The sequence below is a fragment of the Eptesicus fuscus genome, chromosome 7 (genome assembly GCF_027574615.1).
Source record: "Eptesicus fuscus isolate TK198812 chromosome 7, DD_ASM_mEF_20220401, whole genome shotgun sequence".
Lineage (NCBI taxonomy): Eukaryota > Metazoa > Chordata > Mammalia > Chiroptera > Vespertilionidae > Eptesicus > Eptesicus fuscus.
The window spans coordinates 55,584,928-55,609,246 of NC_072479.1; the positions used below are offsets into that span (position 1 = coordinate 55,584,928).

Below are 24,319 nucleotides of genomic sequence, written 5' to 3' on the forward strand. Positions count from 1 at the left end.
AAGGTCCTCTGTCTCCTTAAGGCCTGTGCTAACATGCAGCAAGAGACAGGAGAGGGGGGTGCTAAAAACTAATGGGATTGTCCATGTCATGCTACACCAGAATTCAGCCACCAGAGGGCAGCAAGGCTACAAATTTATGGAGATTTGGGGGAGGCTGAGGTCCATCTCACCCCCGTCCTGCACCACCAGGACTCTTCTTTGTAAGGGAGAGGGAGAAACATCGATTTGTTGTTCCACTAATTTATGCATTCATTGGCTTCTTGTATGTGCCCTGACCGGAAATCTAACCCATAACCTTGGTGTACTGGGACAAGGCTCTCATCAACAGAGCTACCTGGCCAGGGCCAGGAATTAGTCTTATTACCTTGGGCTCCTGCCTAGCAATGGCAGCATCACCTCATAATCCCTCTCCTGAAAGACCAAGGCTGCTCCACACTCCGATCTGTGACTTCTCGATAATTCTGTACCTCAGGAACTTCTTCCCAGAGCCCATAAATGAAGAGGGACTAATGGGGAAGAAGAGCCCTGATGAAGTAGAGCCACCCAGCATTTCCAAGAATAGCAGCTGTGGCATAGCAAGGCCCTGGGAATCCTCAAGGAAAGAAATCCCGTGCTCCCCGCTCCTGGGGGAGGGGTGGGAGTGGCATCAGCCAAACCTCATGGGCGAGATCTGAGACTTCTTCCACTGTTGTGAGAAGGAAATGAGGAGGGGAAATGGGCTTTGAGTTTTGGGTTGGTGTCTTGGGTGTGTCTGTGCCGTGCCTGTAGCTTGGAGTCTCAGAGAATGACAAGGTCTCTCACAATATAAGAAAGCGATTCCTCAGGCTCAGAAACGCTGCAGATGTAATCGAGCACCAGCCTCTCTGTCCCTGGACTGTCATTCTCAGGCTCTGGTCGGCTTCCGCCTCCCAATCCCCCAGCCCCTCCAGCTCTGTCTGCCTCCCACCGTTGAGACTTGAGTGATCCAGAGGGACCAGGGTGGGGGACTGGGAGGCCTGAGTCCTTTCCTTGTCTGTTGGTAGAGATGGGAAGGAGGCCCTGGGAAGGGAACAGAGCAGCTGGGGGTGCAGGGAGGGGGAGGGGCCCAGGAGAGGCAGCTGGCAGGCGGGAAGCTGATCTGGGGGTCTCAAGTTTCTTGACATCAATTAGAGCAGCCGGCCTGGGCTCATTAGTAGCCCGGGGTGCAGGGCTCATCAATAATGAATTCACCCCACACACTACACCCCCCCCCCAACCCCCAGCTGCCTGCAAGGTCACCCCGCCCTTTACCAGCTGCCTGCCCTTGGTAAGCTAAGCCACCCCCCACCCCCACCCCACAGAGACCTCCCTAACTCAGAGTCCCTAGGACAGTGGGAAGGTGGACAAGGCAAAGGGGTCTCTATCACCAATCAGCCACGCCTGGTTCTAGGCGTCCACGCAGGAGGAGAAAGAGTGGGAAGGGACAAGGAGGGGTAGATGTGGGGGGTGAGAAGCAGGCTTTGTGATGCTAGGGTTGGATGGCATAGTGGGAGGTCAGATCCAGAGCAAGAGGACCTCCTCTGATGGGCTCAGAGACCCCACATTCTCCCCCAAGGCCGCCTTGAGCAGCAGGGCCACAGTACCCTAAGGCCTCTGGCCTCTAGATCAGAACAAGCTCAAGGCATTGGCAACCCCAGTATTCTCGTGCCCTTGAGTTGGAGCATCTTGGCAGGTGCAGAAACCTCTTTCCTTCAAACCAACCAGATCAGCGCAGTGAGGGCGCGAGACTGCTAAGGCTCAGAAACAGGAACTTGAACTTCCTGTACTTTAATTAGCCATCTAGTCCCAGCTTCCCTGCAGAACCCAGGAATGCTGGTCCCCATTCTCCTTCCCTTGCTACAGTCTTCTAAGATTCCAGTCCCCCCACCTTCCCACCGACCTATTCCTTCCTGCTGCCACCCTCCCTAAACCTTACGTGTTCCGATTCCCAGGCACACCTCCCTTCCCTCCGTCTGGGGTTGGCCTGATGCTGGCTGCTTGGCATTGTGGGAAGGCCTCCTGGCACCCTCCTTCTTGGGGCAGGTACAGACAGGTCCAGGCTGCAGCAGCTGCATCTTCCCCAGACACCTCACAGACTCACAGACTCCAGTCTTACGATGGCGTCCCAGTTGTCTGCCTTCGGCCAAGTCCCTTTGTTGGTCTTTAGGGTACATTCAGGGTCCCATACTCCGCCCCGCCTCCCTGGACAGTGTCCCCAGCCCATACATTCTGTCCTATCCTCCATCCTCCCCTCCACCTCACCAAACACCTCCCACCAGTCGTCTGCCATCCAATTCACCTTAGTGGGAGGGCCCCGAGTTCAGGCCCTGGATAGATACTCCTATCCCCACCCCAACCCATGTCATCTCCACAAGGCTGAGCCTCAGTTCTGGATCTTCTGGTTCCCTAATGATCTCAGTTGCCAGCTTCTATGTCCACCTTTTTGGATCCATTGATTACAGTCTGTTCACTGGAACCTTCCCTAAGGACCTAGGCATTTGGATTCCAGTCACAGATCAACTTGGCAACCATCTTCAACCCCACAGTTCACCTGAGACCCAGCGCCCAGGCACCCTGCTCTGAGGTGAGAGAAACAAGTAGGACCCAAAGGTTCTCTGTGCCCCACCCCCACCCCCGCCCAGCCCATCATTTCGGAGAGGATCAAGGTGACCCACCCAACTCGGGGCCCGTGCCTCCCCAGAGAACTTAGCCATCCTCCACCGCAGGGCAGCCCCGTGACCACACTTCCCGCCCTCCGACTCAGCCCTTCCCAAGGACTCGGGCATCTTCGTTTCCAGCGTCCTCCATCACCTCACCCCGCCTTCCAGATGTCTTGTTCCCCAGCCCTGGCTGCAGTGACACCGCAAATCCAGGAGACCCGGGGGCAGCAGATAGGAAGGAAAGCGGGAGGGAGAGAGGAGCCGCCAGGACGCCCCCTCACGGAGCCCTGGGTGCCCGGATCCCCCCTCCTCCCGTCTTCACCTGCTGCGGGCTCCGCCCCCGCTCCGCCTAGACCGGCCTCTGCTCCTCCCCCGACTCCTCCCCCCGTACCCCCAGCCCGGCCAGAACGGCCCCCGGGACAGAGCGACGCGGAACCCCGGGCGCCTGGGTCCCCAGCATGATCCTCGGTGAGTGGGCTCTGCAGCTCCAGGCTCCAGGCTCCTGGGTCCCTCTCAGTAGGTCACCCCCCCCCCCCCAACCTCCCGGCACCGCGGTGACTGCGGCCGCCCGTCAGCGACCGGCTCCCCCTCCCCCTTCTTCGGGCTCCATGTCTGGGGTCCCCTCTTCCCCTCTTCCCTAAGCTGCCGCTTCTCCCGGGAATCTAGGGAATGCGAAAGGAGCAGGCAGTTAGGTGAGACCCCTCCCCATAATGAAACATTGCGTATTCATGAGGCTCATGAATATTATATGACCGTCTACAGGCGGCTGGGGGAGGGGGCTGGGCCCCGCTGGGGGAGTTGAAGGGAAGGTTCTGACCCGGCTCCCCCACCCTCAGCCCTGGCCCTCCGGCCTCCTTCTGGGCCCAGGGTTAGAGGAAAAGGAGGAAGTAGGGGGCAGGCGAGGGGAGAAGATGGTGGGTGTAGCTTCGAGGTGTGAGTGGTGGGCGGTGGGGATCAGGGGGCCGGGGAGAAGACGGGGCGGCAAACTGTCCATCCCGGGGCCCCTGCGGTTCAGATCCTGCCTCCGCAGCCATCCTGCCCCAACACGCCAGGACCTGCCCCCTCTCTCCTGCGCTGGCTGCCTGGGCCCTTCCCTCCCGGCTCCCTCTTCCCTCTTCCCCCACCCCCACCCGCACCTGCCTCGGGGGGCTGGGGAGACCCGGAGAGGAAGGGGCAACGGAAGGGGACGGATGGGGGAGGGGAGCTCCCGCGGGGCTCTGCCGGCCCTCAGCCACAGCCACCCCATCCTCATGACCTACATCGGAGGGAACCCCGAGGCGGAGAGCGGGGAGAGGGGCGGATGAGCTAGCTGTGTGCTGGACTCCTCATCAGCTGGGCTCCAGGCCCCTGCCTCCAAATAGTCGGCAGGCCTGCTCTGTCCTCCGACCTCTGACCTCTGCCCTCTGCCCTGGCTAAGGCAGTTCCTGGGCCCTGCTGAGGGTGGGAGCCCTACTATCCAGGCCCAGACACCTGTGGTCGCCCCACCGCCCGCCGCTGGGGACACCTGGCTCCAAGCTGGTGCCCCAGGCTCGGCCTCAGCCCTCTGCTGTTTGTGTCCTTGGCTCTTTGCTTTCCTTCTTTCATTTGACCCCTGTTGACTTCCCACTCACTGTCCTTATTTCCTGCTTTGCATCTTCCCCCATCTCTTTCTCGCCCCCTCCTGAATCTCCTCACGCTCTCACCACTTTGTGTCTGACCATCTCCCCCCGGCCCTCCGTCGCGGCTATTAAATGCTATTAAATGAACGAGGGAAAGAGGGCACGGTGGACTGGTTGCCTGCCTCCTTCCCTCGGGGGTCCCCCGCGGGGACGAGAGTCCCACCCATCTGTGAAGACTACCCCGGAGTGACCCTCACCACCACAGCCTGGACTCAGGTCCCCAGAGCACAGGCTCCACATTCCTCCGTCCTGTGCAATCCCTGTGCCCTGGCCCCACCCTGGCAGCGGGCCCCACCCTAGGTGTGAGGCCAGGGGCAGCATGGTGTCTGTCCAGAGCAGGCCAGTGTGAGCCATCCTCTCCCTGATCAATAGTTCCTAACGAGGGCTTCCGGGACCTGCTCGAACCGGACAGGAGCCCACCACAGGAAGAATGCCTGGGCCCACCGATGGGACCCCCCCACATCTCCCTGGAGCACACTGTAATGAACTCCCTCCTGTGCCCACCCCACAGAGGGGCGGGAAGCCTGGTGCCCTGGGCCCATGCATCTTCGCCCTCTTTGAGGAGAGAAGGGGCTTGGGCTCAGGGCCCGTACTGAGGTTTGCAGGTTCTGCGTGCGGAGATCTGTGGAGTCAGTGCAGCCGCTGAGGCCCGGCCTGCTGGGCCCAGGGTTAAGGTGGTGGTTCCGGGCTCAGTTCCCTGGTCCAGGTCCCTCTCGCTGTCCTCTCCAGCTGCGCCCCTCGTGGGGTAGAGGGGGCGCCATTGAAAGAGGCCTCTCCTGTCCGATTGGGAGGATGTCCCAGGGTTGTTTCTTCTCTCTTCCCTTCCCGGCCACCTTCTCCCTTTGGCCCTGCCCCCACCCACATCTACCCCGGGGTTGTTAGGGCTGATGTTTGAGTTATTGTTCATAACCATCCCCTTGTTGCTTTCATCTTCAACTTCAAAGCCTTTCCAGCCCTCAGCCTGCCTCTTGCCAAGGTGGGGGAAATTGAGGCAAAGGGGGATATTTCCATGGGACTTGCTCAAGAAGGCAAGACCCAGGGTTTCAAGGCTCTCCTCTCGATCCCCAATATTAGGCATTTCTGGGAAGGGAGAAGAGGCCAAAAGGCCTGGAGAGAAAACGAGATGAATTAGAGAAAAAATCCTAATTCAGACTCGAATCCAACTTGTCCTCGACCCCAGCGTCTAATTCCTCTGCTTTTCACCACCGTGGTCCCTAACACAACCTGCAGCCGGAACCCGGATGCCTCTGACTAATCCGAGTCTCCTCCTGGCCCCTTCTCCAGACCAACACTAACCCAGGCCCTGCGCCTTCCTGGCTCCTGTTCCCACGCAGCCACTCCCTGCGCCAGCTCAGGGCGGACACTCCCATTCTTTACCACAAGGGCTTGAAGCCCCAGACCCAACCTACGATAGCCACGGCGCTGGGACTCGGACCAGGCCAGAACTTCTGGGGAGCAGAGGAAGGAAAAGATGAGACCTTAGTGGGACGGAAGGGGTCAGCTGTGGCTTGGTGCTGGAGGGGATACCTGAGCAGGATCCAAGTGCCTAGGGCAAGGCAGGGCACAGGAATGGACAGATGGACATCCGTCCGAGGGTCTGAGAGTTCACCCTCTAAAGTTCATTGGGAACTGTCTTTAATAAGGCATTTGGCAGCTCCCCACAGAGATGGGCGAGGCTCTATCCGCAGGAGGTAATTACGTACTCTAATGAGCGAGGCTCTGGAGTGGCCTGCCCCAGCCAGGCCCCAGTTCTTCCCTGCCCTGCCTGAGGTGTGTGACACATACACACACACACACACACACACACACACACACACACACACACCAATTTGCTCTCCACCCCCTTCCCCAAACCTGCCTGAAGCTCTCACCTAGCCAAATAGCAGAAGACCTAAATTTCCTACCTCATTTCCTGCTTCCCCAGTCCTTACTTTCCCCCCTCCCACCCCTAGTCCACCCAGAAATGTGTAGTGCTTGAAAGCCAGACACACAGATTCAAATCCCTCACTAGCTGTGTGACCTCAGTCAAGTAACTCCCCTTCTCTGAGCTGTTTGTCATCATCTACAAAATAAGGGTTCATCGATTTAGCCAACATTTATATACTGAGCTCCCTTGTGGCATGCCAGTACTTTACATGAATTTGTTCAATCCTCTCAACAACTCCATGAGGCAGGTACTGCTGTTCTCATTTGAGAAATGAGAAATGAGTCCAAGAGAGTCCGAGAAACTAGCTAGTCACCCAGCTAGTGAGCAGTGGCGCCATCACAGAGAGACTATATACGTAAAGTGTCAGGCATAAAGTGGCAACACTGTCCCTCCAAAAGAAGCAGCTATTCTTATTCTCCCAAAGGGGGTGGGCGAGGAACTGAGTCTTGGACTACCTGAAACCAAGGGCCCTGCTTCCGCCCGTTCGTCCTATCATCTGCCATCTGCCCACCTTGTGTCCTTCCCTCACTCCATCCTCATTTCACCCCTTCCTCCCACTTCCCCGTCCCTCTCTACTCCCTACCCCCAGGGCTCTTGTCAGTGGGAAAGATGAGTTGCCGGCTGTAGGAAACTGAGTGGCTGCAACCTGTTTTCTTCCAATCCCAGCAAGTGCATGGAATTGGCTCTCCCCTCCCTCTCCTTGAACAAGATGGAAGGCAGCGCTCAGATCTCTGCCTCAGAGTTAGACCGAAGTCCTTTGGGGTTATGTAGCAGGGAAAGAATTTACAGAGCGCGACAGATCTTGATTTAAATCCCAGCTCTGATACTTACACGCTGTGTGACATCAGTCAAGTTTTCAACTTCTCTGATCCTCCGTTACCTCCTATGAAAAACGGGAAAAATAGGACCAACTACCTCTACAGAACTGTCACTCCCTCGGAGACTCAATGTGATAATACTCAACCGGAGAAAGGGTCAAGGAGCTGAGCTGCTGCCGCTGGTGCTCTGGGCGGGCAAGTGCCAGCCCCAACCCAGCTGCTAAGGTGGCTGCTGGGTGCTGGGACTCTGGGAGTGCTCAGGTTTCTCTCACCATTCCTGATGCCACCCGGGGCTCGTTAAGGCTGCCCTGGCCTTGTGTGCCAGGCAGGGGGGGTATAGAGAAGAGAAGCTATGAGGGGACAGACTGGGAAGGGGAGAAGGTTGAGTTACCCCATTAGTCCGTCTGTCCCTGTCTGTCCCTCCCTGTCTTGCTGTGCTTTCTGTTCTTCGGTCTCTCTCTCCTGGTCTCTAGCTCTGTATCCAGCTTTCCAGCAGTGTCCCTGTTTTTCTCTCTCATTTCCCTCTCTTCCATCTCTCCGTTGTTCTCGGTCCTTTTCTGTGTCTATGTTCCATTTCTCAGTCACTTATTCCTGCTTCTGTGTCTTTTCCATTCCCTCTTACTCATTCATGTCTGTCTGCCTCTCTCCCTCCCTCCTCTCCTCCTACCCCATCCCAACTGCAAGGGAATGGACACAGGGTGTAGAGAAAAAGAGGAAATGGACTCAGGGTATACAGACCCCTAGATGCCCGAGGGCCAAAGCCAAGCATCCTGCCCTTTCCTTCAACCTTTAGACACTGGAGTCCAAGCTTCCCGCAGCCTTGACCCCTCTCTGCCTCAGGCACCATGGCTACCCAGTCCTAGCTGTGTGTGGAAAGACAGACCCCTCCAGCCCTTTCTGGACCAGCTCCCTGCCCCCAGCTGTGCCTGAGCCCTCCCCACCCCCTCCCTCTCTTCCTCCTGATTCCCCTAATCCCTGCTCCCCCGCCCTCCCCTCTGCCCCACTTTTGCAGGACTCTGATTGGCTGATTCTACTGACTGGACTGGGGGGGGTGCTGGCAAGGGAGAGGGCAGGGGGCAGAACCAAGTGAAGGGGACGCTGTCAGGCCCGGGCCCCTGGGGGGCCAGGGGCAGGCCACTGCCTGGGGGCAGCGGGCACCAGAAACTGAAGGTATGAAAAGGGGCAGTCTCTATGGAGGGAGCAAGAAAGGATCTGAGGGACCCTGTGCCCCGTAGGTCAAGGGAGGACAGGGCCAAGCTTGCAGCCTCCTGGGTGTGCCTTTGTTGCTGGGAACCCCTGCTGCTGACAGGGGCTCGCTCACGCACCGAAGAGCAGCCGGAGTTTCCCAACTGGTGGACAGGGAGGTCAAAGAAGGGAGCTGGGCCAGCGGAAGCCCAGAGGGGTCCTGAGGGCCTTTGGGCCACCCCTTTGGAGCCCGGCGGGGTTCCTCCCAGGGCTCTGGAGGGAGGAGAAGGTGTGAGTGGGGGCTGGGGCCAGTGGAGTGGCTGGCCTGGACTTTCATTTCCCATTTGGGTTAGACCAAGGCATTCCCCTCCCAGAGGCCTGGTTGTAGTTCCTCCTGCAGAGCGGAGCGGAACACTCCAGGTTAGACAGGGGGCCATGGGGAGACAGGACGGCTGGGAGAAGGGGCCCTGAGAAGGACCCCAGGGGGTCCACCTCCCAGAGCCAATGCCACGCACCTATCCCCCCCGGGGGTGTCGACAGTTCACTAAGAATTATGATTGGGACAAAATCATAACTGTTTGGGTCGCCGGAAAGATTCCGTAGCCCTCCTCCAAATCTAGGCCTCAGTATTCCCCTCTGGGCAGTGGGATGAATCACCCACGGGACTGTTCTCCCTGAGGTGAAACTCGCTTTTGGGATTCCCTGGGGAAAAGCAAAACCAGAAGAAGGGAGTGGCCAGGGGCTCAGGGTTCCCAAGGCTTGCTGGCCCAGCAGGCAGTCTGCCCAGGTCTGTGCTCTCCCTGGTCTGTTCAATGCCGAATGGTCTTGGAGGAGGGAGGCTAGAGAAAGGGGAAGTGAAAACCACCCAGAAGGGAAGGACTGGTCTGCACCCTCCCCCAGACCCACAGGGACCGTGCTCCATTGCTCTGGAGCCAGCAAGCAGGGGAAGTGTGTGTGCATGGGCGTCACACTTCTGAGTATGGGGGCCCCAGCTGGGGAGCGGGACTGACAGGTTTCCATCTTCCCGCCTCACACAATGTTTTCTCTGCCCTTCAGGCAGCCTGAGCCGGGCAGGGCCCCTCCCTCTGCTTCGGCAGACCCCCATCATGCAGCCCCCGCTGGACCTCAAGCAAATCCTGCCTTTCCCCCTGGAGCCGGCCCCCACCCTGGGCCTCTTTGGCAACTACAGCACCGTGAGTAGCAGCAGCCTGCCCCCCAACGCTCCTGTGACCTCAGCTCTCCCTCCACCCGCCCTTGCTCTTTTCTCTTCTTCCCCTTGTATCCAATCCCTTAACTTTTTAGAATCCCGTCTCCCTTGTCCTAGCCGGTTTAGCTCAGTGGATAGAGTGTTGGCCTATGGACCGAAGGGTCCCGGGTTTGATTCCGGGTTCGATTCTGGTCAAGGACAGATACCTTGGTTGCAGGCTCCTCCCAGGGCCGGGCAACCCATTGATGTGTTTCTCTCATATCAATGTTTCTCTCCGTCTTTCCCTCTCTCTTCCACTCTCTCTAAAAAGCAATGGAAAAAATATCCTTGGGTGAGGATTAGGATCCCATCTCCCTTACTTCTAGTCTATTACAAATATTGTTGGCTATCTGGTATATTATTTATACTAATAGCTAATATTTGCTGAGGTCTTGCTATGGGCCAGACATTGTGCGGGGTGTTTTATATGATTCATCTCATCTAGTCTACCATCTAGAGAAGTATCAATACTTAGATTGGTGGTAGTGATTACAAGGAGGTGGGAGGGGTGATAGGCTATCCATAAAGACAGAAATATCCAGAAAGAGGAAATAAGCAGGGACAAAAGCACGCCTGTTTGTAAGTTCCATCTCTCTGGAGTCCACAGTTGGGTGGGTGTGGTCAGTGGGGTAGGTCTTGGAGGGCTGGCTAAGTTGTCTAGATTTAATACCATATGAAACAGCCATTATCCAGTGTTGAGCAGGAGAATGACTTGGTAAGAGCAATGATTAAGGCCCCAGCCGTCCTGATACGCCAAGATTGTGGGTTGGAACCCCTGTCAGGGCACATACAAGAATCAATCAATGAATGCATAAATAAGTGAAACAATGAATCTCTCTCTCTCCCTCTCTCTCAAATTAGTCTGTCAATAAAGATCAGTGTTTAGGAAGGTGAGTGGAACAGCTGGATGGAAGGGAGCAAGGCTAGAGGAGGACGGCCGATTAGGAGGCTGTCGCAGCAATGTGGGCCTGCAGGGAAGCCTAGCGCGCCAGACTAGTGGGTGTTTAATGACAGTGGCAGTGTGAGGAGAGCGGGAGGGAGATGGGCAAGGTATTTCCAAGGAAATATTGACAGACCATGGTGACCAACTGGTATTTGGGGATTGGGGAGAAGAGAGAGGATGAGTCAACAATGCCTCCAGGGTTCGGGGCGCTGTGATTGGGAGGAAGAACTCACCTTGACAGGGGCAGGGGGTTGAAGGAGGAAGCTGATCCCGCATGGGGCTGCTGGACCCCCTTTAGGACATGGAGCCAAAAATTCGAACATTTAGAATTTGAGGCCTGGAGACTGGGCTAGAGCTAAAGGTTTAGGGGAAGTCAGCTTTATTCAATTCAAATAACCCACCATCAAACCATATTCAGCTATAAACATCTATTGAGCTTCAACTATGCACCAGGCACTGTGGTAGATGTTTCTATACATGCTCTCATTTAATCTTCACCACAACCCAACAAAGTAGACATTATTATTCCTGTTAGACATATGAAAAACAGAAACTATGGCTCAGAAGGGTTTAGTAATTTCTCTAAATTGACACAGTATGTGCCTAAGGTATGATTTGAACCCATAGCCTGTGACTCCAAATAGCGTTCTCTTAATACCAACTGCCTCCTCCAAACTTCTCCCAAAGAATCCAAACCAACATTTGTATTGCACTTTGAAGTGTACAAAATGTTTTTCATATCTCCATCTTGATAGTAATCCTAAGGAGTAGCTGTGATTTTATTTTCATTTTACAGATGAGAAAACGGAGTAATTACTATAAGCAAGGTATGTTCTAGTTTTGATGGAGACATGAGGATGAAATGATATGGTCCAATCTTGAAAGAGCTTATATTCAGCGGCGATACACAGACATGAATGCAGCAATCTGCAATGCAAACCAGAGGAAGCGTTAATAAATATCATGACACAGACACTCACAATCCAAGTTTATAGAAATAAATTTATTTTGAGCATCTACTAGGTGCCAGGCACTGTGCCTGGTGTCGAGGACACAAGACTCAGTTCACGCCCTTGTGGGATTCACAGTTTAGTAGGAAAGATAACAAGTTAACAGTTACCCTATAGTGTGAGGAGAGCTGTGCCAGAGGCATTTAGCTTGCATTTAGCCCAAGAGGGTGTCAAGAAAAACTTGCTGGCTATGGTGGTCCCTCTGGGACCAACGTGAGCTAAGCAGGAGAAAAAGAGAGAAGAGGAAAAACTTGCAGCAGGTGACATATTATTTGAACTTTGAAGAATTAGTAGTAGGATTTTAACAGGAGTCTCAGAGAACATTTCAGACAGAAGCAGATAGCATGAACAAGGTCTAGAAATGAGCACTTGAGAAAGTGCAACCAATTGTATGTAATTAGAGCAGAAAGTGCTGGGAATACTTTCTCCCATGTAAATACCTGATTTTCACTTACCCTCAGATCACCCATCATTTCCCCCATTTTATTTTTTTAATATATTTTTATTTATTTCAAAGAGGAAGGGAGACGAAGAGAGAGACAGAAACATCAATGATGAGAGTGAATCATTAATCAGCTGCCTCCAGCACATCCCCCACTGGGAATCGAGCCTGCAGCCGTGGCATGTTCCCTGACTGGGAATTGAACCGTGACCTCCTGGTTCATAGGTTGACACTCAACCACTGAACCACACCGGCGGGGCTCTCCCATTTTATAGATAAGGAAATAATGATCAAGAGATGTTAAATGACTTGTCCAAGATCACAAAGCTACTTAGTGATTCCCGTGAATAATCCAGTTTCTGACTTCTCAGGGCTCATAGTTTCATTGCCTCTAGTGGGGAGTGAGGAATAGCAATATAAAGCCAGAAGCAGAGCTTGGAGAGTGCAGCAGGGTATTTTGTATCTGACTGGCAGGATTTGAATTGATGTTATAAAAGCACTGGCTGTGTGGCCTTAGGCAAATTACTTAACCACTCTGAACCTCAGTTTTACCAGCTGTAAAATAAGATAGTAATAGTACCAGCTCACAAGGTTGTGAGGATCATATTATATAATCATAATGCCCAGCACAAAGTAAATATTCAATTAGTATTAGCTGCTATGATTATTATGTTATTGCTATTCTTTTTATTTAAGGGAGGATCAGAGAGAGAAAGATAGTATGGTCAAGGCCTCAGCCTTGGGGAATAAGCAGAATTAGGTAGTGGGAACCGGAGGGGGCTACAGCCAAAGAAATGGAGGAGCCACTGAAGGGGGTGGAGTGGAGAGAGAACCAGGTTCCTGTAGAGTTGGAGAAGCCAAGAGAGTGAGTGTGGTGGGCTGCATCAATAGTGTCGGCTTCTGCAGGGAACGAGGACTGCAGAAGAGCTGCAGACGGGCCTGTGGCAGCTCTGTGCAGCAGTTAAGAACATGGCTTTGCAGTCAGGCTGCCCAGGTTTAAATTCAAATCTCAGTTCAGCCACTTCCTAGTTTACGACCTTGAGCAAATTATTTAACCTCAGGTCCCTCATCTGTAAAATAAAGATAATAATAGTACTTAGAATAGTGGTTGTGAAGATTAAATTAGATAATCCATGCAAAGAGTTCACAGTACAGAGGCTGGCACATTCCAAGGGCTCAACCAACATCAGATGGTGGTGGTAGTGGAATTATTATTATTTATGGCAGAGTCTCTCCCTTCCTGGACTAATACCTCCAGATCCATCTCCTAATTGGACAGTTCCTATCCCTTAGACTCCTCCCTGTATTATGTGTCCCTCTGCCCTTGGACATCCCTCGTGTCTCCCAAAGACAGCCTCTCTCTCTCTCTCTCTCTCTCTCTCTCTCTCTCTCTCTCTCTCTCTCTCTCTCTCTCTCTCTCTCTCTCTCCAGTCCTCTGCTTCACTAATCTCTCTGCCCTAGGTGGAATGGGATCCAGAAGTGAGAGAGGGAATCCTAGAACCTGTCCAGAGGGGATGAGGAGGTTTCTAGGGGAGTGTGCTGCTTTCTCCTGCCACACACACCCCCGCCCCCCCCCCGCCCCCAACACCCAATGCTGCCCCACTGGACCGCCAGAGGGCAGCAAGTGCACGAAGCATAAACTCTTAGGGAACCTGGTTCTCCAGCAGGTGGCGGGCGAGGGAAGGAGGGAGGGAGAGGTAAGGACCGAGGTCCCAGCCTGAGGCCGGTCCTGCCCTGGGTGCCCGCAGCTCCAGCCGTTCGGAGTCGCTGAGAGAGCAGTGCCTGACGCCTGGCCACCTGGGCTCGTTTCCCATCCCTAGCAGAGAAAGTGGCATGTAAAAGGGCACAGGGCCCCTGTGCAGGGGGAGCAAGGAAGGATCGTCTGGGAACTCGGAAGAGAGCCTGTCAGCAGAGGGGAGAGGGTCAGGGAGGATAGGATGAAAAAAAAGGAGAAATGTCCGAGCTAGAGACACAGGGTCGTCCATGGGACTGGTGGGGACACTAGACCCAGCAAGGGTCCCCAGTGGAGGAAAGCCAAGGTCATCTGGCCAATGCCCCGTCGCCAGGCCGAGTGGCCCCTCACACCACGACTAGGTCTTCTCTGGAATTAGTGTCAGCACATGGACTCTCCCTCCTCTCCGCCCCAGCCCCTCTTCATGCCTCTCACACTCCCAGTTCCCGCCCCGCCCTCGGCCCGCCCTCGGCCCCGCCCCCGGGGCGGGTCCGGTCCCTACCGGCGCCGCCTCCCCTTCTCCCGGCCCGCCCGGCCGCACAGCCCCGAACCACCCGGGCAACGAGAGCCGCTTCCCTGGGCTGCCCAGCCCGGCCCGGCTCGAGGCCCCCGCCCGGGTCCGCCACCCCGGGCCATGGAGCCGCGGCCCCCGGGGTCCCGCAGGGTAAGCCACCCGTCCCCTCCTCTCTCCCTGGCTCCCGCCGCTGCCGCAGCGCCCCCCACCCCCACCCCATCCCGCCCGCCCGCCCCTGCGGGGCTGGCTACCTCTCCCTCCGCCTGGTCCTCGGGTTATCCGGCCCATCCCCCACAAACGGCGGCGCGGCCCCAACCAATCTCTGGGTCCCAGCTAGTGCCCCCAGACTGCTGCCACCATCCTGGATACCCCGGACTCAGCTTTTCAGGTCCTTGGAGTCCCCCAGATCATCGAACATCCCATCAGGTCCTACACCTACCCCAAAATTACCATGCCGCTCAGATCCAGATCCCTCTTACCCAGCCTGACCCCATCCAGTCTCTCCTTCCCCGCATCCCTCCCCCACAGCTTCCACCTGCTCTTCAGACACCCCCTAGCTCCTTCTCCTTCCTGTTTCTATCTGTCCTGTCCCTCAGGTCTTCCCAGCGCTAAGATTCCACCCCCTTCCCTTTTCACCTTTATCTGGGGGGGATGGGGAAGTAGGGTGGTCAGTCAAGGGGCAGCAGTTACCAGCCGATTAAGGGCAATGGAAGGAAATATAATCACAGCCCCCCCTCGTGTCCTGATCTGGCTTCCCCCTCCCCTCCCCCTTGCCCTTCCCAATTCATTGTGCCCCAGCTTCAGGGAGCAATTCCCCTTCATGCCAGCTGGTGGAGGGCAGGTGGGAGGGGACCGTTTTGTGGACCTTCCTGGGCAGTTCCTGGGCCAAAATCCCAGGGAAGGGGCTCTGGAGTGGAATGGGCTCTGGGAGACGTTGGCCTCCTCCCCTCCCCAGAGAGCCCTCATCTAGGTCACCAGGCCTCTTGACCTTGGCCTGAAGCCGCACTTCAGTGGCTCACATTCCACCTGCACAGGGATTGGGCCCAGCAGCCCTCATCTTCAGCCCGGTGTCTCCTCAGTTCTTGGAGGAGAGGGTGGCAAGGACACACCTGACTGGTTGATGCCCTCTTCCCTGCCCGCGCCCACCCCTAGCTGGTATTTATGGACTTGTATCTGAGGAGTGGGTTGTGCAAGAGAAAAGGCTCTGACCCTGGAAGAAGGACTCAAGTAAGGCAGGCACCAGTCTCCGGGGATGGATGCTGGGATAATCAGCCCACAAGTCATCCTCAGGGCACTGGGTCCTCAGCCACTCCGGGGAGCAGGCTGGGGTGATGGGTTGGGGCATAGACAGAACGAGGGGCCTCCCCTCTCCCCTCTCCATCCTACTCCTCTCTCCCTATTATTTTAATCTACTTAGGTTTCCTAGCCCAGATTGGGTTTCTGTTTGGGCTGACTTCCATTCCCCACTCAGCATGTGAGGAAGCCCAGGGACGGAGAACCCTGGGGCGGAGTTGGGGAGGGGGTGTCTCTGGGTAGGAAGGACCGAAGCCTGGAGACTGGGAGCTGAGCGCAGTCATCTGTCTCCTTTTTCTGATTAAAGTCCATCTCCAGTTTGGTCTGTCTTTCTTTCTGCCAAACACATCATACGTTCACACAGATAAACGCCCAGCTGAAGATTACACAACCTGGCCACTCATGGCGTCAGCAGAACCCCCGACACAGGAATGTTGATACATAAATGATATACACACAGCACATGATACTCCTTCACACTCCACCCATGCACAGATTGATCACAGCCTGCCTAGACACACACACACACACACACACACACACACACACACACACACACACATTCTTCCCATTTGGCTGTTCCTGGGCTTTCAGGAGGTGAACCTGAGCCAGTGCGAAAGGCTGCTTCCAGCCAATGGCAGGCAGGCCAAGAGATTGACACTTGTCAGTAAGAGCAGTGGCCTGATCCTGGTCAGGGTCCTGCTTCTACCACTACCAACTGGGCAGCACATTTCACAGGGATGCTAGAGCCCCTTTCCTGACATTACCCACACAGCCGGGGAGACTCCTGGGAGAGCAGAGGGAAGACAGGATGTGTGGGCTTTCCAGACTTGAACCACCTTCCTCCCTCGGCTTCACATTCCTGCCTCTCTCTGGTGTCTTCCTTGGCACCATGAAGTCCTAGGCCCCAGGGGGGGCTCAGCTGAGGAGCTCAGGACCTTCCAAGTCCCCAGCAACTGTGTTTCACTTGATCCTTCCACCTGGAAGATAAGGTTTCAGCTCTAATTTGGTTCCCTTTTTATGAGAAGTCCAGAGGATCACCCAGCCCTCCTCAGCCTCAGCTGCATTCCAGTCTCCCCTTCCTCTGGCTGCCAGGGGCCCGAAGGGAGGAGGACTGTGCAGAGAGGCAGTTTTTTGCCTCTAGGCCCCTGGCTTTATCCCCTGATAGCAGAAAGCCTCAGAGAGAAACTCCCCTCCTCATGTGAACTGTTGGCAGGAGACTGCAAAGACATCTGCTGACCCAGGGTGGGGGCAGAGCCTGTTTCTAATCCCGCCCAGCCCCACAGCCCTGCCCCAGGAGCCTTGTGGTCAGGGAGAGTTCGGAAGATGTGTGGGCTGCCTCAGGCCAACCCAGCTTCTTAGGGTCCCCCACTTATTCCCCATTATTTGCTAGAGCCCCCTACTCTCTCCTGAGCGTTTATTCCTTCTAGAAGCTGTTGCCTTAAAGAGGTCCAGGGAGTGAGTATGTTAAGGTAACTTGGGGCCCAGAGATGGACTCTGGGATCATCTGTCTCCTGGCACCAGGAGCTTAGCTTAGTAGACAGTCTTGCCCCAGAGAGGAGGTAAAAAGGGCCTTAACCGAAGGCTCTAGGATCTGGGGTGCTTTGAAACTTCCTGTCGTGCGCCTCTGGCGGATCAGCCGAGCTGCAGGAGAGAGGTCGGGGTGACAGAGTTGGATCTTCAGCATATGAGGAACCAAGACAGGAGTCCAGGTTCAAGTTCCAGCTCTCCTGTTAACTCATGGTGTGACCTTAGGCAGACTGCTTCCACTTTTTGTCAGATGGGAGTCCTGGGCCAGTCTATCCCTCAGGCCCCTTCCAGTGCCGGGAAGATTGGGCTGGGAGGACATCAGAGGACTGAGACTCAGACCCCCGGGATACTGAAGGATAAGGAAGAGGCCCTGGGGATTTTGGTTCAACCCAGCTCCTGCCACTGGGGGGATGATGGACATGAGCTTGTGCTGGGGCTCCTGGCTCACCCCAGCCTGCCTCCACAGATGGACCCTGTACAGAAGGCTGTGCTTTCCCACACTTTTGGGGGACCCTTGCTCAAGACTAAGAGGCCCATCATTTCCTGTAATGTCTGTCAGATCCGCTTCAATTCTCAGGTAAGAAGCCCAGCCACTTGCCCACTCAATGGGTGGAGCAGGAGCAGCCAGGGGATCTTGGGAGAGGACCTAGGCTGGGAGCTGTGGGTAAGGGGCAGGGATTAAGGGGCTCTCAGGGACAGAGCAGGGAATGGGGGACTGTAGGAGGGCATGAAATGACAGAAGGCACTTGAGATGTCCCAGAGATGACTCTATAGTTCAACATAAAGTAGAGCAGTCTGCTAAGGCTGAGCCCTCCTCCCTTGAGGACTACTGTATCTCTGGCTCAGAACTTCTTGGAACACAGGTGGCCATCAGTGTCGGGGTGGGTATGTGGCCTCTGGCCCACTGGTCCTTGGGTGCAGAACTGAGCTAGGTTATTGGCTCCCCTGCCGAGCCTGTGCCCTCCTTGGCCTCTGCTGAACTCTTTCCCTGGCCCATCCACTTCCCTCTAACCTCCTGGCTTCCTTCCTCCTTTCTCCCCCTCCTCCCTCCAAATCACACACAAAGCCTGGCCCCCACTCCCTCCCATGGGACTTTCCCAGGGGGAGAAGCCACCAAGAACTCAGAACCGGGGTGTCTGGCCTCCCGGATTTCCTCCCTCCAAGGCTCCCTTGGGACTTCTGGGTGGGTCTAGAGGGGGCTTTGTGAGGTGCAGGTTCCAAGAGCTTTTGGAGAAAAACAGCAGAGCCTCATTCTGCTGAGTCTGGGGAAATAAAGCATATTCTGTTTGTCTACCCAGCCCACACATGTACACACCATGCTGCCAGACTCTGCACACCACTGCCCCACCCCTAGGCTGTCGGTCTTTTTTTCTGCCTATCCACGCCTTTTATTTCTGCTTTATGCCTGTCTGGGTGACCTTGTAGCTCCAGGATTGTGTGCTCTTAGCAGGGGGTACACAGGGGGGTGGGGGGAGCCAGGACCAACCCAGCTTTAGGCCTCCGCTTCACCTCAACCCCAGGCATCCCCTCTCCCAACGCAGGCTCCGCTCATTGGTGGAAGGTGAAAGACCAGAGGGGTGGGGGCCAATAGCAGGCAGCCCTCCCTTCTTTCTGCCCTCGCTATCCTTCCCCAACCAAGAGGCTCTGTTTTGACAGCTGTCTCTGCTGCTTTCTCTGTCTCCAGAGCTGGGCTTGGGGCCAGGGTCCTCCAGGGTGTCTGCAGAGGCTACAGGGAAAATGAGACCCAGGGGACAGTAGCCAGTGTAGAGCCCAGGCCCCAGAGCCTCTGGGATTCCCAGACTGAGGGTAGGAGCAGCAAAGGCTGGATCCTGGGACCAGGGGACACAGGCCCAGGGTCTAAGAGGATGCTAACTGGCCTGATTGCTAGGCCCCTCCCATTTAGGATTCTGTAGGTGTGATGTCCTCCCCTCTCACCTCAGGACTAGGTGGGAAGCTTGAATCAGCAACCAGGCCCTGGGTGTGGTAGTGGGTGGAGTCTGAGCTCAAACTTGAGAAGCTAGTCAGAGCCCCAGGAGTAAGCAGGTCTCCTTGGCATGGGGCTTTATATCTCACTGGTGTAGGGAGAGATTCCCTGCATCCTGTTGAGACCACCCCAGGACCTGAAAGAGCTCTGTGGGGAGAATTGTCAGATGAAAGGTGATCTCAGTTTCCATTTTCTTTCTCCATCCCTACAGAGCCAGGCTGAGGCACACTACAAGGGTAATCGCCACGCCCGAAGAGTCAAAGGCATTGAGGCTGCCAAGACCCGAGGCAGGGAGCCTGGCATCCGGGAACCTGGCGACACAGCTCCCACAGGCAGCACCCCCCCAAATGGAGAGGGTGTAGCCCCCCGCCCAGGTATGTCTGACTCTCCTGCATTCTTCAACTGATCTTGTCTCCCCTGTTCTTTCCCCACTTCCCAGAACTCGCCTCTGCTTTCATCTCTCTCTTTCTCAGCCCCCACCTCACCCCCACCCCCACCCAAGGTGAGTCCTAGAGCCAAGTACAGTGATGCAAAATTTCCATTCTGTCACCCCACCCCTCACCCCAGGTCCTCCTAACAGAGTTCCCACTGTCTGTCCTCCCCACTGCCCAGTGACTCAGAGAGGGGCTAGTGGGAGGCCACCTAGCAAACTTCCTCAAGGAAAAGGGAACCATCAGAGGCCCTGGGAAGAGGGGCAGGGAGAGAGTCAGGATATCTGAGCACCTGCACACGAGGGCTGCCCTCAGGGGAAAGACTGGAAGTCCAGGACCCCCAGGCAACTTCATGGGTGATCTTGTGTAGATCTTTTGACCGCCCTGGGCCAGAGTTTTCTTTCCTGGGAAACAGGGGAGTGAAACATTAAGATCTTTGAAGTCTTTTCTGGGTTTACAGAAGGCAACTCTGAGATTCTTTCTCCCTCATGGCTAGTGGCCATCTTCAACCATATTCCCAGCCAAGAAACTGGGAAGAAGGAATATCATGACTGGATGATATGAGCCACTCCCATCCTGGGATTACCACATCAGATGTCAGTCATGGCCAACTCCAGAGAGACCAAGCAGCCTACTTCCTCCTTCTCCTTGCCTGTCCTTCCTGCCCCACTAAGCAGAATGAGAAACAAGCATCTGTACCACCAGTTTGGGAACCAGGCCCCCACTCTCAGCAAGCTCACGCGCGAGCACACACATACACACCCCTCGGGGACGCACAGATAGGGTTGGGCAGGTGAGCTGAGTTTTAACTATGTTCTGGCTGCTTCTTAGCCTAATCATCTTGGGTTAATTTGATAACATCTCAGTAAAGTGGGGATGATGGTGGTGGTAGGTAACATTTCTTCAATAGCACTGTTCTAGGTGCTTTATGCATATTACCTCACTTAATTCCTATGGTAATCTCTCTAAAGAGATCAGGATACCTGCCCTGCTTTTGTAAGCCATTAAGTCCTAACCAGACTGAGATGTGCTGTTTGGATCGAGATTGAGATAAAGGATGTCAGAAATGAATAAGTGAAATAAAGGGAAATACCACACTGTGCACTAGCAAACGGACACCTGCAGGGGTCAGGAGGTCCCCTCCCATCAGCTTCCCACCCCCATCGCCGGCCTCCTCAGGAGCCAGCCTCCTCGTGACCCGGAAACTGGATCAGCTACTGGAGCAAGAATGGGAGTGCTAGAGTTTCCCCTGTACCGAGGCCAGAACCCAGTGCTGAGGCCGAGGCCTGTGCATCTTTAATCGAGTCATGAATTATAGAGCAGCCCGCATCCTTGTCTCTATCCTCTCCGGTTCTGCTGTTTCTGTTTCCCTTTTGCTATGTCTATGTCTGTCTCCCAACCTCTCCTTGCTCATCCCGCCTCTGTGCCTTCCTAGAGTTCTTGGGCATATGCCTCCCTGGGTACCAGGCAGGACTCTGGGAAGGGGACTGGCCAGGCAGGAAGCCCAGGCTGGCTGGCAGGCCATTGAGGGGTGAATCCTTGTTCCATGCCTCTCCCCCTGGCGAGGCTGGCTACCAGCTTCATCCTGAAGGGGACACCAGTGGAGCTAGACCCCCCACGATTCCCAGCTTATGGAGAGTGAGCCAGGCCTCACAGTCTCACACCCAGCCTGCAGCAGCTGGGCCACATCTGGCTCTGGCCCAGGGCGTGAGAGCATGCATGTTGTCACAGGGTGGGGACTCCTGGGCTCTTGCCCTCCAGGAAATGGGGTGGGTCTCCTCCACATAAAGAGTCTTCTCCAAAAGCCACCTGGAGTGATCCCTATGTCTCTCCCCCAACAACAGTTTCCATGGAGAATGGACAGGGTCCAGCCCCAGGATCCCCAGAGAAACAGCCTGGCTCCCCATCCCCTCCCAGCATTCCGGAGACTGGTCAGGGTGCAACCAAAGGTGAAGCGGGGCCTCCAGCTTCAGCCTCCCTGCCTGGGGGCAGCAAGGAAGAGGAGGAAAAGGCCAAGCGGCTGCTCTACTGTGCTCTGTGCAAGGTGGCAGTGAACTCCCTGTCCCAGCTTGAGGCACATAACAAAGGTATGGACTCCCCTGCCCCCACCCCAGGTCCCCTGTCCGCAGCCCACTCCCGCTCCCTACATCCTAACTCTCCTAGCTTTGAATACCCACGTACCCTCTAAGATCTACCAGCCTCCCTCCCTCCCTCCCAAATCATCTCCACCATTCCTCAGTCCTCCTCCCCACCTTACTTCCTTCACCTACGACTCTCCCCTGACCCACCCTTTGATTGCTTGGGTAGGAGGATCCCAAGGGAGTTGCCCCCCCACCCCTCCACGTACACTTGATGCTCCCATATTGTATTGGGAATGTGGGTATTTGAGGCCTAGGAGTCCCAGAGAACTTTCCCTTCGCTCCTTACTTTCTGCTCTCTGTGGGTTTCAGGTACTAAGCACAAGACAATTCTGGAGGCCCGAAGTGGGCTGGGCCCCATCAAAGCTTACCCTCGACTGGGCCCTACCACTCCTGGGGAACCAGAGGCCCCTGCCCAGGACCGAACCTTCCACTGTGAGATCTGCAATGTCAAGGTCAACTCGGAGGTCCAACTGAAACAGGTGGGTCCAAGGCCCTTCCCAGGAATTCTGGGGAGTTCCATCCTCTAAGAGGGAAGGGAGAATCGGGAATTTGAGTGAGGGCTCCTGTACAGGGTCTGCCCTGGGTGCTGCAGAAGGGGCGGGGCCAGGCACGTGGGCTGTGACTACGGGTCTTATGGCCCTGCCTCTCGGTAGTTGCTCCTTTCCTGGGGGCTCACTGCCCCCTACCCACTCACCCCTGCAGCACATTTCCAGCCGCCGGCACCGAGATGGCGTGGCCGGGAAGCCCAACCCGCTACTGAGCCGCCACAAGAAGCCTAGGGGCGCCGCGGAGCTGGCGGTAAGGCCCTGGGGGCTGCAACATTCGGCACTGGGGAACCGGTGCCGGGAGAAGAAGGGGCACCCAGGGAAAGGTGGGGTTTACTGGGCCAAAGAATGACTTCTCCCTCTCTTCCCGCCTCCTCCCCCACCCCTGCAGAGCACGCTGACTTTCTCCAAGGAGCTGCCCAAGTCCCTGGCCGGCGGCCTGCTCCCCAGCCCCCTGGCGGTGGCTGCGGTAATGGCAGCGGCAGCAGGCTCCCCGCTGTCCCTGCGCCCAGCTCCAGCAGCTCCTCTTCTCCAGGGACCGCCCATCACCCACCCCTTGCTCCACCCGGCCCCCGGGCCCATCCGAACGGCGCACGGACCCATTCTGTTCTCCCCCTACTGACCGGAACCCTGAACCCCCTCCCGCTCAATGCCCCCACCTACAGCCGGGACCCAGGCCTCCTCCTGGCACTCCCTGAATGATCTCTCTCCTCCTCCCCCCCCCACCCCGAGGTACGGGGTTCCAGGAAAGGGGAGGGGTGGTGGGGGAGGGGGGGCTTCAGAAGGGGGGGAACACCCCAGATCTCAGGGAACCCCGCCCCCTGCCCTTCCCTCTCCCCTAGAAAAGGGGGGGCCGTCTCACCCGGAGCCCCCTTGGAGACACCCCCCCTCCCAAAAGCCATGTCCATCCAGCCCTTCCCCCCAAACCTAGCACAAAACGGGGTTCACAAGCCATGGTCGGGGTCCGGGGGGCAGAAATGGATTTTCTTGGCAATAAGCGGACTCCGGGACTCCGGCCCCCTACCCCAAAATTGAAGCGCTTCCGTGAACACCCTCGTCCTCCACAGGGGGAGGGGAATAGGCGGGATCCCTCATAAGCACTTTGGTTTTACCGCCTGCAACCTCACTGTGCCCGCCCGCCCGTGCTCCCGCCCGGGTCTAGCTGGGCCCGTCGCAGGGTGCAGCACTTGGAGGCATCTCTGGCACTTGGGTGGGACCAAGTAGATGCCCCTATAGACCCTTCCCTCGCCTTCCTCCCCAGTCCGGGTTCCATTCTTTTCACCAGCACCCATCGCCCAAGGGGTACTGAGGGGGGCAAGGGGTGTCCAGTCCAAGCCCACCCCCGCCTCGCCTTCCGCAAAACTGTGAGCAAAAAGCAATAGAAGCCTCGCCCCCGCCCCCCTCCCTCTCCGCAGGATTTGCAGTCTGTAGCCTCCCCCACCCCAGTCCCTAGACCTAATAGCTGTCCCCTCCCACCAGGCACCACAGTACGACTTGGGCGGGGGCGTGGCCTCCCCCAACCCCCTGTGATTTCCGTATTGTCAGCCCGTCCAAACACTGACCCGGGAGGGGGACGGCCCCCCACTGGCCTTCAACTCTTTCTGCTTGATAATGTAGCAACTCTCTCCCCCACCCATGTCTTCTTTCCCTTTTCCTTCTCCCTGACAATAAAGTCTGGATTCGTTGCCCTCTGTTCTCCAGACTCAGACTCTCAATCTTTGCCCGCTGTTTTGGGGAGCAACAACACCGGGATATGTATCTGTAAGGTGACGGAGACTGGCACACAGGAAATGGGATCAGAAGGACGGGAAATGGGGGTGGAAGGAGGCAAGATCTGAGGCTTGTGCAAAGCGAGCAGGGGTTCCCCATCCCACTCCTCCTCCCCCTTGGGTCCAGCTCAAGTGTAAACCTGGTCTTGGGGAATCATTCTGAGCCCGGGTCTCAGATTGCAGCCACGGCTGTTGCGAATTCTCTGCAGCTCCACCAGGCGGCGCCAACCACATGAAAAAGGAGTCTCCCCTAGTCTAAGACTCTCCTGCAGTGTGTCTCAGGAATCTAGGGAGACAGATCTAGACCCAGTCTCAGACAAAGGAAAGAATCAAGATTTTGTGCCTCTGGTGAGAAACCCACGCCAGAGACACGCGAGGCATGAGAAATGGGGGCAGGGAATGGGAATCTGAGCTCTATGCTCTGCTTGGCCCCATATAAATCGTTTCCTTGTGTTAGTCCTTCCCCTCTCTGGACCCCAATTTCCCTAACTGCA

General features: G+C 56.1%; 1 protein-coding gene across 6 annotated transcripts; it reads left to right on the forward strand.

The window, feature by feature from the left end:
- The first annotated feature begins 3,068 nt into the window (after positions 1-3,068).
- On the forward strand, positions 3,069-23,749 carry ZNF385A (zinc finger protein 385A). Of its 6 annotated transcripts, none has more exons than XM_054718992.1 (8): positions 3,069-3,125; positions 9,306-9,438; positions 17,422-17,532; positions 19,151-19,313; positions 21,215-21,457; positions 21,821-21,990; positions 22,214-22,309; positions 22,448-23,749. In XM_054718992.1, the coding sequence occupies exons 2-8, from the start codon at positions 9,352-9,354 to the stop codon at positions 22,676-22,678; spliced, it is 1,101 nt and encodes a 366-aa protein (XP_054574967.1). In that variant the 5' UTR covers positions 3,069-3,125; positions 9,306-9,351; the 3' UTR covers positions 22,679-23,749. The 6 variants fall into 6 exon arrangements, with proteins under 6 accessions (XP_054574967.1, XP_008139023.2, XP_028000342.2 ...); XM_008140801.3 differs by having other exon boundaries at positions 3,070-3,125; positions 9,302-9,438; XM_028144541.2 differs by lacking the exon at positions 17,422-17,532 and having other exon boundaries at positions 3,070-3,125; positions 9,302-9,438.
- Positions 23,750-24,319: the final 570 nt, after the last annotated feature.